At 41.4% G+C, this 14,781-nt stretch overlaps 1 protein-coding gene across 1 annotated transcript in view; it reads right to left on the bottom strand.

The window, feature by feature from the left end:
- The window catches only part of prss12 (serine protease 12), a 22,136-nt gene extending 8,732 nt beyond the window's left edge, over positions 1-13,404 (bottom strand). The window contains exons 1-9 of the mRNA XM_080029650.1: positions 13,006-13,404; positions 11,412-11,550; positions 10,178-10,371; positions 9,736-9,886; positions 8,736-8,914; positions 8,477-8,618; positions 7,849-8,069; positions 3,981-4,122; positions 173-378 (exon numbers count right to left, since the gene is read on the bottom strand). Of these exons, the coding sequence (XP_079885776.1) occupies positions 173-378; positions 3,981-4,122; positions 7,849-8,069; positions 8,477-8,618; positions 8,736-8,914; positions 9,736-9,886; positions 10,178-10,371; positions 11,412-11,550; positions 13,006-13,342 (1,711 nt within the window). The 5' untranslated portion in view covers positions 13,343-13,404. The remainder of the gene's footprint in view (positions 1-172; positions 379-3,980; positions 4,123-7,848; positions 8,070-8,476; positions 8,619-8,735; positions 8,915-9,735; positions 9,887-10,177; positions 10,372-11,411; positions 11,551-13,005) is intronic.
- Between the last annotated feature and the right edge of the window lie 1,377 nt (positions 13,405-14,781).

Below are 14,781 nucleotides of genomic sequence, written 5' to 3'. Positions count from 1 at the left end.
CCTCCTGACTCCCCCTTAAGTCATTTGTTCCTCATTAGTTTTCAGTGTATATATAACATATTGGAAATGTTTGTTAAACACTCTTGGTCTCATGCATGCTCGGATGCTCCAGATAAATGACAGAAGCTCCGTTTTTTTCAGATCAACATTTCAAAAACGGACAAAGACTGACCTTTGACCTCTTTGTAGCTGGGCTGTGATTCCCCATAGTCACAGATGACCCCCGCGTCCTCACTATGGCGACAGTTGTGTGTGCCCGGTGCTTGTTTGATGCAGTCGGCCAACGAACGCTCCTCGCCGCTGCACTTCACATTGTCCACGTGGATGGGTCCAGTCCCTTCCCCGAAATATGCCATCACGCGGGCCTTTGCCACCCCGCTGCAGGAGGATGGAAAGAATGCAAAACAATGTTTTATTGCCATGTCTAAATGATACAAAACAAAAAAATTCTAAAAAGTTATTAAAAGTGCACTATACAGTTTCAGAGGAGGGGTTTTTATTTACATTCACAGAGCTTGCAGTTAATCTACAATACATTATTTCTCCACATGTAATTCTTACCATTGAATGATTCTATCATCATAAATCAAAACTAAATTATTTTGGGCAACCTGGAAGCAAACGTGAGAATAGAATATGTTTGTAAACCAAACTTTGGGCCTGCTGCTTTAAACAACAGCAGTGAAACAGTAACTTTTCAGGAAGCTTTCTAATTTCAAAATTTTCCTGTGAGGAAAGTTTGTTTATTCAGTTATGAGAATAGACCTTAGAAAATGTTCACTTCTCTGACACACCCACAGTTACATAGTGCAACTTTAATACCGAGGCAAAAAGATAAAGTGAAACATAAAATACGAAAGTATGGGTTAAATACAATTCACATTTCAAAACAGGGGTTACAAAGGCTTTCAGAATAAAAGCATTACATGTCAGAAAAGGCCAGGTTAGCAACTCATTCAAGAGCAACCGAAGATAATTCACAAAACACAAATAAAATCAACAAAAAACCTAAAACATCTGTTAAGAGAAGTGAGGGAATATAAGTAAGTTTAAAAAAGCATTTTTTCAAAAAGTCAGTTGTATTGGATGATTTAATAGCTTGGGTAAAATATTCCAAATGTATGGGCAAGGGCACCCGGAGGCTCAATCTTCCATCATGTTAAGCGATGCTCTGGGAACATAGTAGTAGACATATCTTGGCTTCCAACTAAAACACATTACGTTATTTAATGACCACAACTATTCAAAACTGTACTCAGGGGGGCCTGCTGGGTAATAAGTGAAAATTCTAAACTCCACTGTGTGGCGAAGGAGAGGGGGAGTCCAACACTTGAACCACATACTCCCTGCACTTTATTTTAGCATTTCGAATCATCACCATATCAACTACAGCTCCTGTCAGAATTTGAAATTTCTTTTTTGTGTGGTAGTCTAATGAGATTTTAGAATGTGAAGACCGAATTAATTATATAATACACAACGTATACATTGTATGCATCTTTTCCAGATCACCTTAAATAATATCCTAAACAAAGAAAAGAGTTGAATGCTTATCTGCTCTGTGTCTCTGTCTGCGTGTGTTTGTATAAGCATATGGTGATGTCATGTTAGCAAAGATAACAAAGACGTTATGGTTTTGACATTCTCGGGCTGTGACGCAAACCAGGTCAAAGTGTGACAATCTGATAGCAACAGTATTTGTATCACTATCTCACCCCTGACTGTAATTATAGCAAACGGTTCAACAGCGAGTTCTATACGCTGTGGCTGGTGCCTGTATAAGCTGAAACTGTGATTTTAATTAAGATTGATAGATAACTGAATCAGAGGATCTCATGTTGCGTCCCTGGGATTTGATGGGTGGCAGGTCTGGTATCCCCTACTCATCCACACGGGAATCTGGTGTCTCTCTGATTGAGACATCTAGCACTGTGTCTCCAACTGCTCCCTAAAGCCGTACTTAACATGACAAAGGGTTGAACCTTCAATTCACTTGGAAAATAAGCCGAGACACAGACATCAAGCCTGCTCGGTGTGTTTCTGTGGCAACACGCAGTAACACACACATCAGTCAAAAATGCAACACTATCTGCTTTGGGATACTAAATGTGAAAAGTTAGAAGGGGAAAGCTTGCTCCAACATCATATTTCACCTCTTGTTGTTTTACCACAAATTGTATTTACAAGTACGGATAACCGTTTTTTTAAATGGTATTTCTGTCCAAGCCATGGAACTGTTCTTACAATTGCAAGGTAGATATGGAAGAAAGGATGCAGCCAAAGTGACTTTGATAGATCATAAGCTGCTGGCAACAGGCATCGCAGTTTGGACCACATACAATCAAGTCCTCAATCTAGACAAAACCTCTAATTGTTCCATTCTTGTTACGTGGCATTCACAGTGCGACCGACTTTAAAGGCAGGCTTCCAATAAAACCTTTATAATTCCTTGCTCCCCCATTGTGTATCTGTTATTCAATATTGTTCTTTATTTTAACTTTTTTGTTATGATTTATTTTTGAGTTTGCTTTCAATCATTGTTACAAGTATGGTTCAGGACATTCAGTCTATATTGGCTTTATTTTATATTGTTGCAAAATTATGTTATCAAGTGTTATGTTTGATTTCCCTGTGTGTGTGTGTGTGTGTGTGTGTGTGTGTGTGTGTGTGTGTGTGTGTGTGTGTGTGTGTGTGTGTGTGTGTGTGTGTGTGTGTGTGTGTGTGTGTGTGTGTGTGTGAGTGTGTGTGTGTAATCCAGGTTTATCTATAGTTATCATGTATGGTGGCTCTGGGTGACTCTGGGAATATCATTTTCTTTAAAAGTGTGTATCTGGATTTTCTTTTATCGCAGCCCTGGAACAACATCTAAACATTCGGGGACCTGCTCTGCACGTAATGACCATTCACCACACCCTGTGTGAGACAGAATGATGATCCTAACATGGCTTTTACACGCATTCAACACACTTTCCCTGTTCCTCTCTCACACGTGGTCTCCAGCTGTGGCTTTCGTCTACACACAGATGTTTCGCCCGAAAGTGGGTGTCTTAGGTGATGAGTATCCATTGCCGAGGAGTGATGGGACTCCCATCATGGGAGGGAAAATTACAGTATTTTTCACAGTAAACTCTTCCCTTGCCATCTCATTGACATTGTTTTGGGAAAAAATGGACAATGTCTCAGAGGGAACAGATAATGAGACACAGAGAGAGGATGAGATGAGGTAGTTCTCTGTATCTGTCACCGTGGATGTGTCATATGCAAAATTGGCCTGCCCTTTAACTGGATGTTTTTCTTGGCCCAGCATAAGGGCACAGCTAAATCCCTTTATAAAAGCAGCTGGCGGCACACCAGAGGCTGAAAAGAAAGTGCTTGAAAACATGAGTGCACAATTTTCTTTTGTTGATAAATCAATAACATAATAATTTTAAATGTTTTCAAAGCACACTGCCTTTGCTTTTTTCTATCTCAGATTAGCATGGAACACCACACGTGCTTGATGAGGTGCAAACTAAAAACAGAGAGAGGGTTGAGCGATGGAAGGATGAAAGACAGACACAGAAAAGTGGGAGCGATTGTGAGACGGATGCCAAGTCTCAGGAGCGGTGATGGATTTTGCAAAAACAAAGTATAGGTAGTCTGGATTCGCTTAAGTGAGCATAATGTATAGAGTTATCAGATTGCAATGCCACAGTTCACAACTGAGCTTTTGCTCCCACATATTAAAAATTCACCAAAAGCCAAATGTAAATGCAGCCAAGAAGGATTTGTTTTATCCGAAACCTTCCTAGACACTACATCAGCGGTGGGGAATTAGCTACTTACAATAGCTTTGTCTGCTCATATGGCAAGAAAAAACATTGTTCTCTCTTGTAGTTCTTACACGGCATAGTTATACAGTAGTCTTTGTCATATTGCCCAGAAACACAAGGGGTTTTAAAAGCATATTCCAACACAAATGCGGGTACACACACACACACCTGTATCCCAACTGTCGACACACCACCTCAGCATCATGATCAGTCCATCCGTCGTCACACACCGTCCCCCATTGTCCAGCCAGATAGAGCTCCACCCGGCCTTCCCTTGGGCTCTCACCTCCAACAAGTCTTACCAGCACACCTGAGAAAGACACACACATTCACACACACACAAACACAATGTAAGTCAAATGCACATACCTAACCTGAGGGCATTGATTTAAATATTGGTTCTCTGAAGTTACCCCCAAACCCTTTAGAGTCTAGAAACACTCAAAGATAAGAGACACACACACACATTCCCTTACAAACCTGATTTACAGGTTAACATGTCTAGCGAACGAGGGCATGTGCTCTCATGTACCCTGCAAAGGAAGTTACATGAACACTATCACTATGAAAAAATGTATTGTCATTGCCTCGCTGTATTTCACACGCTCCCTCTCTCTTGTTCTTTCTCCCTCCAACGGTATTCAATCACACTGCTAATCAGATCAGTCAGCTCTTTAGGTTCAAGCGATCCATCATCGTTTGCCGGCCGGCACACAGTTGCCCAGACACGCACACACACACACACACACACACACACACACACACACACACACACACACACACACACACACACACACACACACACACACACACACACACACAGACTCACATTAAATGCCAATGTATATTCCATGTGAAGACATTTTCAGGATCAGTTTACACTCTTTAAGGTGTCAGGTGAAAAAGTTAATAGTAAAATACTGCAACGACTTCAGCAGTAATCAGTTTAGCCTGAAATCGCTCTCTAATAAAGAATTAAAAACCTTTACAAAGTCCCCAAAATGTCCTTATGTACACCAGTTTGCCATAACTATGCCTTAACCCCAGGGTTGCTCGACAAGACTTTTACCACTCTGACATGCAAACGGGTTGAAACATATAAAGGACTTTTATTTAGAGTGTGGGCTACCGTACAATTGACTTCACTCTGTTTTTTTTTTCGTTACATGCAGAATAGACATTGTGTGAGGGGAAATATTCCGGTTTTGGAGACTACTGGTGACTACTGCATGTTACTGGAATTGCTTTCTCTTCAACCACATACTAAGAAATTCATCATCAAATGTGTTCAATTTCTCTCTACTGATTCTGCACCTGCCAGTGGTATCAGGAGAACCTTGGAAAGAGAACTGAATACTGGGTTGACTGATACAATCTGAATGACTGGATTTTCCCGCATCCATAGTTGTTCAATTAAAAGCGGACACAGGCTAATCCAGTTTAAAGTTATTCACCGCTTCCATTATTCCAAGACTACATAAATTCTAACCCGCTGTATCACCACTTTGTGATCAATGTAAATCTGATCAAGGGACACTGTTGCATATGTTTTGGGACTGTCCTAATCATTTTTGCTTTTTTTTCAGAAGATTACAAAAGGACTCTGACTTTGACTCCATCCCTATGTAGACTAGGTTATTTTCTTTTTCTATGTACTGACGCTGCATTTTCAAAGTTGTTATGTCCAAATCAAGTCTTGGATGCAGTGGATGGTGTGCTGGCATGAGCTTTAGACATATGGCTAAGACAAGTTTTGTTTTGCTAGCAGTGACTCTCCTTCTGGTTGTGTGTGTGTGTGTGTGTGATCTTATGTTTTTTGTTGTTGTTTTTTTTTAAATGTTGTGTATTGCTGTCGTAGGTGATGTTTATGTCTTTAAAACCTGGTAATAATAGCCTAATAATATAAAAGAAAATAAATAATTGTGGGAAGGATAGGGATCAAGGTTTGTGTGTGGTGTGTGGGGGTGGGAGTGGGGCTTAATTTTGGGAATGCTTCCTTCTTAGTTTGTGTTAGATCCTGAGGAAATGCTCATCCAATGTCCTCTCGCTTAGATACACAAACTGTTTTCCCCTCTATCAGCACACACACACACACACACACACACACACACACACACACACACACACACACACACACACACACACACACACACACACACACACACACACACACACACACACACACACACACACACATATACAAACACACACACGTTATATTGTTGCTGTTACACAACCCCTAATGTGATGGCCTCTCACACAACAGAGTGAGAGAGAGAGAGTTCAAAGCACGTCCTGGCTTATCTGCTTTTTCTTCTTTTCCAAAAACAACATAAACCAATCAGCCTGCCCTGTGGCATGTTTTGGAGGATTGAGGGATTCACATACACACATAAACACCATGTTTGTGGGGTGAGAGAGTCCCTCAGTTTCTTGCCAAACAACATAAGCTACCTAAACCCTATTTTATCCTCTCTTGGGCCTTACAAATCGTGATGTATCCTTTATGTGACATTCATCAGACTTATCTGACTCGTACCTCTTAGGTTCAACATCAAGACAGATGGCAAAGAAGTGGACAGTTATAGGCAGTATGAGGTGAAATCCGAGCCTCTACGGATTCCACCCAGCTTTATCTCTACACATCTTTGTTGGTGTCTGGAGGCTATAGAACATAAAAGCGTGACTAATGGAGCTACTATTCAACCCTCCACTCCCGCTTTCAGCAAGTAGTAACTCCACTGAAACCTTCTGCCTTTCTTATTAGGAGGTCAAAATGGCAGTTTTGCAGTAACAGTGAATTTGTGATATGTGATGGTTGGGAAAACATGTCAGACGTATAGTGAGTTAGGAACAGTGGGGGGAATGTGGCATAAGGAAAACTTATATTTAAGTACAGGTTTGCAGCAGGTCCATTTAATGATGATGACTTTACAAGCGGCCCACTTATTAAGGCAGGAAAAGCTATAACAGCTGTGCCTATTAGGATCAGCCACAATTTACATCCTCCCCCATCAGTCTGTTGTAAGATGACGGCTTTAATCTTTCAGGTAAGATGAGATCCAATTGACTGCAGGTTGAGTTTGGCAGAGATCTTAAAAACAGATTCCAGATCAGCTTGCCCTTTCATTACCTGGCTTTAATGAAGTGAAAGGAAATTGCACAGAGACTTTCATCATGTGGTTTCCTGTTCTTTATTGCCTATAACCTACAATATGTGGGCTCTGAGTGCGGACTTGGGTTTCTGCGGTCGTCCTTTGAAGCTAACGTTATTATCGATAATAACATTAAAATATCTTATTTTAAATCTGACCCTAAACCGCCCCAAAGGGAACTAGAATATGAAGTCAGATTAGCAGTTAAAGTAGAGAAGTAATTTCAGTAAAACAGTGTTTCTAGAATAGTGTGCATTTAAAAGTTTTTTTTAAACTATGAAAAATAAAATTTAAAAAGAAGAAGATAGAACATCCTGATATTTTTTTTGTTCCCACTTAGGAACCACTAAAAAGGAAAAACCACAGGATATCCGTTGAAGTTAAGCTCAACAAATCTTGTAATTTTTACAAGAGTGAGTCATACTGTTGGCTATATATGACATGCTATTGGAGAACAGTAAAACAAGACGAGATATTCTACTATGAGAGATATCTGGAATAATTATACTGATTGAGATCTTCTTATGAATGGACATTATACACTTAACATTTTGAACAGAAAATACAACAGGTTGAGAACCCTCATAACCTGGATGATATATATTCAGCAATGACAATACGAAAGAGAGACCAGAGAGAAACAACAAAAGCAATACCAAATAATGTATTCGCTGTTTAAACTGCCATGTGCATTGTTGAAAATAGCTAATATGGACTCAAACAAACAAAAGAGATGAGTGACTCAAAATCATAAAGTAAAATGACCAGCTCCAAAAAGAGGATGGAATTTTTGAGAAAATACCATTGTTTTTTATGAGGGCAAATACCAGATTCACAACCGAAACCGCCTGGTATTATAATTTGAAAAGATTCTGTCTTACTGGATGGAAGACTCTCTCCGATGCGCTCAGGGCTGCATGCGATGTTGACATCTTCATTGTGTGTGCAGTCATGACGGAGCCACTCCCTCCTTTTGCATAGTAATAGGCTTGCCTCTTTCCCTGTGCAGCTCACATCATCCAAAAGAATGGGACCGGGCCCCACGCCGAAGCGCCGGACCGAGGTGATGTCAGGTCCTTCAGAAAGGAGAGTCTCACCTAATCTGCAGAGTAGACACGTACACACACAAACAGAGGTTTTTAGAATCATTATAAAGTAATGTAATGTAATGTAACTTTGTTTGAACAGGGACAATGTACAAAAGAAACATTAACCTTGTTTATAACAAGGAGAGATGCATTGTACAAGGTTTTAGCTAATTGCTATTTTTCCGCTTCAACTGTAGGCCCTGGGCAGGAAAGTAGAATAAATACTACAAAACTAAACACGCTATAAAAAGGATTACAAGATACAATGATATAAATACATAGGATAAAACATAAAAAATTCTATGAAAAGCACTGCATTGCATATTCTATCAAAATGACACTCGCACTCTAATGACGCATCTCCATTAGAAAGTAATGACAGTGAGTGTGCCTGCCTGGAGGCACGGATACTTCACTTCACCTGTAACCAAGTTGTCGGCACACCACTTGTGTGTTAGAGTCCGTCCATCCGTCATCACACACTGTCCCCCACTGACCACGATAGAAGACCTCTAAACGTCCCTCGTGGCTGCCTGCACCCCCTACCAACCTCACATTTCCATCTGAAGAGAAAGAGAAAGAAAGAACGAAAGACAAGCCGACAGAGAGTTGGGAAATGCACTTGATAATGAGGATACAATGTTATGGATGGCTAACAATGAGGCCGGGTGTTGTTCTACCTGTAAGAGGGTGGCAGGACACTCCTGCATCTTCAGAGTGCAGACAGTTGTGTTCCCCCCAGGCACTTTTGGGACACTGCTCCAGAGTGAGCTCATTGCCTGTGCAACGGACCTCGTCGAGCCACACACGACCTGAAGCCTTGCCAAAACGTGCCTGGCCCCACGCCCTGGCCACACCGCTGCAAACAAAAGAAGAACAGAGGCTTTGGTTTGCGGTTACACTATTGCAATTACTAACAGATGTACTGTCTGGCCCTGACTTAAGAGGCACAGGGTGCAGGATGCTGTATTTTGTTTAATCTGGAAATTGAGTAGAATAAACCATATTGCATTACGAATTCAAATTTGGATAAATTGCTTTGCCACGCACGTACCCCGCGCATTCACAAACATTGCAACACCAACACCACGGTGGCATACCCATAAAAAACGCACACACACGAACACTGAGAGTGTAGTGTTGCTAAATATGCATATCTCTCGGCACTAGAATTCATACAGGAACAATGGGCCTGATTCATTATCTGACCCCAGATGTTCTTTACTGCTTGCTCCTTTCTCTGTGTGAGTCCGAATGGAAAGAATACTTCTCATACTTTTGGAGACAGAGGGAAAGACAGACGGCTGGACACCCACAAAAACTCATCCCAGCTTCCTACTCTATCTGTCTGTCACTGAATTGTCTGTTCTCCTCACTTTCTCACTTACTCACAGTGTTCTGTAGCTCGTTGCTGATTATTGGTTGGAAATGAATGTGAATATGAACTTTAATATTTGTGTGTGGGTGTTTATGTGGGTGTTTATGTGTGTGTTTGTGTGTGTGTGTGTGTGTGTGTGTGTGTGTGTGTGTGTGTGTGTGTGTGTGTGTGTGTGTGTGTGTGTGTGTGTGTGTGTGTGTGTGTGTGTGTGTGTGTGTGTGTGTGTGTGTGTGTGTGTGTGTGTGTGAGTGTGTGTGTGTATGTGTGAATGTGTGTGTGTTTGTGTGTGTGTGTCCGTTCACCTTAGCCCCAATTGTCGACACACCACCTCTGCATCGCTGTCGTCCCATTGGTCGTCACATATGGAACCCCACTGCCCTGCATGGAAGACCTCCACTGTGCCCTCTGACCCTGATCCACCTCCCACCAGCCTTATCGGGAGCGCCACTTTTTCTGTGGTTTAATTAAAAAAGTGAAACTGACATACTGACTATTATAGATTGATTACCCACAGTGAAATGTATCTAAAATAAACATACTTTTCAGAAGGTTGACATTTCTGTTTTATTTATTTGTTATTTAAAGTCCGGACAAATTTAACTTAGTGTAATTCATGTAGAATATATATCAAAGTTTCTATTTGAAATGACTTTTCCATGATATTCTAGCTGTTTTGGATGCACCTGTATATTCATGCAACCTCTGTCCAAGCTTTAGAAGGCCTACAATGCCCCATGTGTCTACCATGCTGCTGCTGCTGATGCTGCTGCTGCTGTGTGCAAGTGATGGCTGCAGCCAGAGAACACTCTCCTCCATTCCAGGTAGTCTTAGGACACTGGAGCAGGTCTGGCTCCTCTCCTTGGCAATGGACCGCTCTCCAATGAAGCTTGGCCAAGCCTGGACTGAACAGGGGAACTGCACGAGCATGACCTGAAATCCTGCAAAGGGATCGATAGGCAAACAAGCAAGCCACTTTTACTCATTTGTGCTTTAAACTATACTATACCGGATCTCCTTTGATAAGATGTTTTGATGAAGACATTTAAAAACAAATCAAGGAGAAATGCTATGGTTGCTTGGCACTTCTTTTTTTCATATCATCTGAGATAAATCCTGCCATCTTGGAGCGAAAAGTAAAGTAACTGGATCCTCCTTTCCAGGGCCACTGGGGTTAACAGTTTACCACCCCCTAACTGCTTTCAATAACTGCCCCCCGGGAAAGTCATCACCAATGATTTCAGCTGACATATGGCTGACATTTGCCCTCTTTCCTTTTCCGCTGTGGACATTCATTGACTCCTGTGTGAATATGCACATTGCACACACACACAGAAGGCATGTGTTCATGTCGGCATGCGTGCCAGCGCTGGTGTTAGTATCAACATGTGTAGCGAGTGTACAGAACGTCTCTGTCCTCTGGGGAAATCTGACGCTTTCTCAGCTGACTACAGCCAGGCTTATGAACCCTGTCAATGTGTATGATCTGTCTAACTTGATTCACTGTCTCTTCAAGCACAAAAAGAATCTCATAATGCCAGACCATAAGACACAGTCGCGCGTGTGTGTGTGTATGTGTGTGTCTGTGTGTGTGTAAGAGACAGAGACAAGGAGAGAGTTGGTAACAAGGTAAATAGCTGAGCACTTAAGGTATTTATATACCTCTGGAGAATGGGGGGTTGGAATGTTAAGGTCACACAAGAAAAGTACAAAGACTGCTGCGAGGCTCTGTGCATGTACAATGCGAAGATTTGTGAAATTCTCTAGCGCTCCCACTAAATTTCCATCACGCTCGTACCATCTGTGAGACCGCTGAGGGCAGCTTCACATTGTGAATTTTTATGGCAGATGGTAAGTCTACTTGCACCTGTGTCAGGATACGTATGAGACCGAGAGAAGCAGACAGAGAGCAGAGCACGTAAACAGTGCATGTCTGAACGCAAGTGTGCATGTGAATGCATGTGAATGCATGCTCTCTCACCCCTTGCCCAGCTGTCTGCAAACCACGGCAGCGTCCTCGTCCCCCCAGTCATCGCTACAGACAGAGCCCCACACTCCTCCCAGGTAGACTTCCACCCTGCCATCTAGCTTGGAGCGGCCCCCTTGCAGACGCACAGAGCCTGGAAAGAGTAGATGTATAAGAAATGGGGGGATATAAAATTATACAAAAGAGATCAAATATGTGTCACGCCATGTCAAAATGTATAAACAAGTTTAATGTAAATGAAAAGGGTGCAAAAGATTATTTTAAGGAGAACAAGTAGAAAAGAAGTAAGAAAGGGAAGAAAGGCTGTAAATGGTTTTATAAATGTGAAAAAACATTGTGCCTGCTACTGATTCACTGATGAACTGAACTATTTATTCTTAAATGTTGTTGTTGTTGTTGTTGTTGTTGTTGTTGTTGTTGTGTGTGTGGCGTGCCCACTTGTATGCCTATATGTCCTAAATGTGCTGCACTTTTGACCACACAAATTTCTCAACTCTGGGATAATAAAGTATACTTTGACTTTGACAATATGTGGAGGTGCATGTTGTTCATTGTTGGAGTAACCTCATTGTTTTGTGTGTACCTATTTGACATTTTTGGAGGGAATTATTATGGCAACCAAAAATGTAAGTGTGCATGATCACATGCACATGGACAGGTGAGGGCTTGCTTCTTACCTTTATCAGCATATTTGAAATTAAATTAGAGATAACACAAGTGTGTGGCTGCCCTGATCATTTGAGGACACCTCTGAAAGGTTTGTAATTGACCAAATTTCTTTAAAAAGTTGATCAATGTATAATTCCATGTATCAATTACTGAAGTATACTGTGCCAACACTTTCCAAGACTAAAAATACCACAAGCTGCTCGTCTTGTGCCAGATGGAAATCACACACTCCATTCCTTTCGCCACTCTCTCTCCTATACCTTTCATCTATCCGGAGATGATGCAGGCACCCACTTTGTAATCAGTTTTCATGTCAGCAACACTATGCTGAAGACGGAGTATTGATATGATTGATATAATGTTCCAATGTCTAACTACTTTAGTGTGAGGAAAGGGATTGTATTGACCTATCATTCACTTTACAGTCTTACACTGTTGATGCCCTGGACGGTGTTACTGTTATTGCACCATATAAGCACATACCTGTGCACTCATTATGGCACCAATGTGCATAGACTTGCCATTTGCATAAACTATTATGCTCCCATCTGGGACACTAAAGGTGTGTCCTTTTTAACTACTTAATCATGTGCTTCCCGAGTTAAAAAACAACTGGAGTTAAAAAACAACTGGAGCAAAAAAAAAACAGTTCCACAGCACCGCAAAAACCACTGCACATTTCTCCGCTCAGCCCAAATAAAAAATAATTATAGGTCTATCTAATTTGATAATTTGCAATGGTCCATGACTTTAATGTAGCCTACATTCTCTTTTAAATTATGCTATTATTCCGTTTATTTTGGGATTTCAGCGTCTATTTAATGCTGTTTTCGTCATATGTTTAGGCAACACTGAAGCTGCAGGTATCCCAAAAATACAGTAGCCATACCGCTTTGCGTCTATATGCCTGCGTGTTTACCTTGTTTACAGTCGCAGTACCCCCAGTCCACTCTGCCCTTGTAGTTTCTGAAAAAGCACCAGGGTCGGATCCTGCCGTCCGGGTTGCGACAGTGATTGTGCTCTCCTATTCCTTTCCCCGGGTAGCGCTCCTTGAAGCCGGACGCATCGGTCCAGTTCATGCACCGGGTGCCGGACTCGGTGACGTCTATCGCTCCGCTGTAGAAACCGTCTCTCCCGCGGCTCTGCACACAGTCAGTGAACGGCAGGATGAATGAAGGGACGCTGCTGGAAAAGCACAAGCCGCTTTCCGCAGCCAAAAGCGCGGCTGTTACAATGGCAAGAAAATACACATTCATGTTAGGTCTCTATGATCTGATTGAAGGCGGCTGGTTGATAAGAAATCTCTATTGCTTCTACCATCATCAGCCGGGGAGACGTTCAGTAGGGCTAAGCCTCCTCGTCCAGCCGTGGGACGAGACCAGAGTGAGATCCGAGAAAGGAAAAACGACGCGGATCAATGATACTCCTATTTACGTGGGCTTATGGGCAGGCAGCCCCGCAAAAATCAATAACATAATAATATGTTCGGGAAATGGTCCCTGTTTTGCAATTTCACACCATTTAATTGGATGCTTATTAGCCTATAGCATATCATTTAATATGCTATAACCTGTAGGCTATATATGCCTCAATTCAAAGTAGCAATATTTACATTTACAGTCAGGTAACAGGCTGTAGCCTACCCATTATACTTCAATACAGTAGGCTTTATTGTAGTATAGCTATAAGTTAGGGCTCCTTAACACTTTGGGGTATTGCCTATTGTTAGGCTATTTAGACAACATGGCGATACACACAAATGCAACTTTGATTAGGCTCAGCCTATTTCCCTCAAAAGCTCAGCCTATTTCCCTATTTCCCTTGTTTCTAGGTATAGGATATTCTTTATTAGCCTATAGGCCTACTTCTCATCGACATTAAACGCAATAGCCTTTAAAATAGCCTGCTTGTAACACTTTGCTATATCTTCAACATTTATACTCTTATACTCACATTCACCCATTATCAGGTAGGCTATGCAAGTTAACAATGCGTTTGATATTTAGCATACTAAGCCACAACAGTTAAAGCTAAATAACTTTTCCTGCATTTGACGCAGGAAAATATGGATATTGTATGATGAATGATTAAACACTGATGAACACTTTCTCTTTGTCTGTGATGACAGACATATTGGGTTGGCATGTAGGCCTATATGTGAGGTGATTTGATTTCCCTATCTGATTGTGTGTTTGTGACATGGAGCTTTTATAGTTTGTACGGTGCACCCCATATCTGAAAAAAAACAACAACTCCCAGTAAACTTCTCTGCTGCAACTCTCACCTTTTTTAAAACAAATCTGAAGATGTTTCAGTTTTTTTATTTTTAACCTGTATGTTCTTTTCTTTATTTCGCTTATTGTCTTTAAATTGCAATTTATTTAAATCTTTAACACGTTGTATTTTCTCTTGTTTTATTGTCTCTTAAATGCTAATGTCTAATCTTGATGTATGTTATGCTCCTGTAAAGCACTTTGATTTGCCTAGTGTCTAAATTGTGAAGTTGGCCTATAAATAAACTTGCCTTGCCTTGCCTTTGTGTGAGAGAGAAAGATCAAAATAAGATACATACGAACAAACATATCTGATTGGAGGAACAAAGCCTCCTGTCTGGTGACGCCATCAAACGGCGTCCATTACCACAAGTGTTGACTCCTTCATGAAGCCGGCGTAGGCCGAAACATGCCCAGCTAGG

The sequence above is a fragment of the Ammodytes marinus genome, assembly GCF_949987685.1.
Source record: "Ammodytes marinus genome assembly, chromosome: 6".
Taxonomy (NCBI): Eukaryota; Metazoa; Chordata; class Actinopteri; order Uranoscopiformes; family Ammodytidae; genus Ammodytes; species Ammodytes marinus.
The sequence above is the reverse complement of the archived record's forward strand: the minus strand, read 5'-3'. Positions and strand labels throughout refer to the sequence as shown.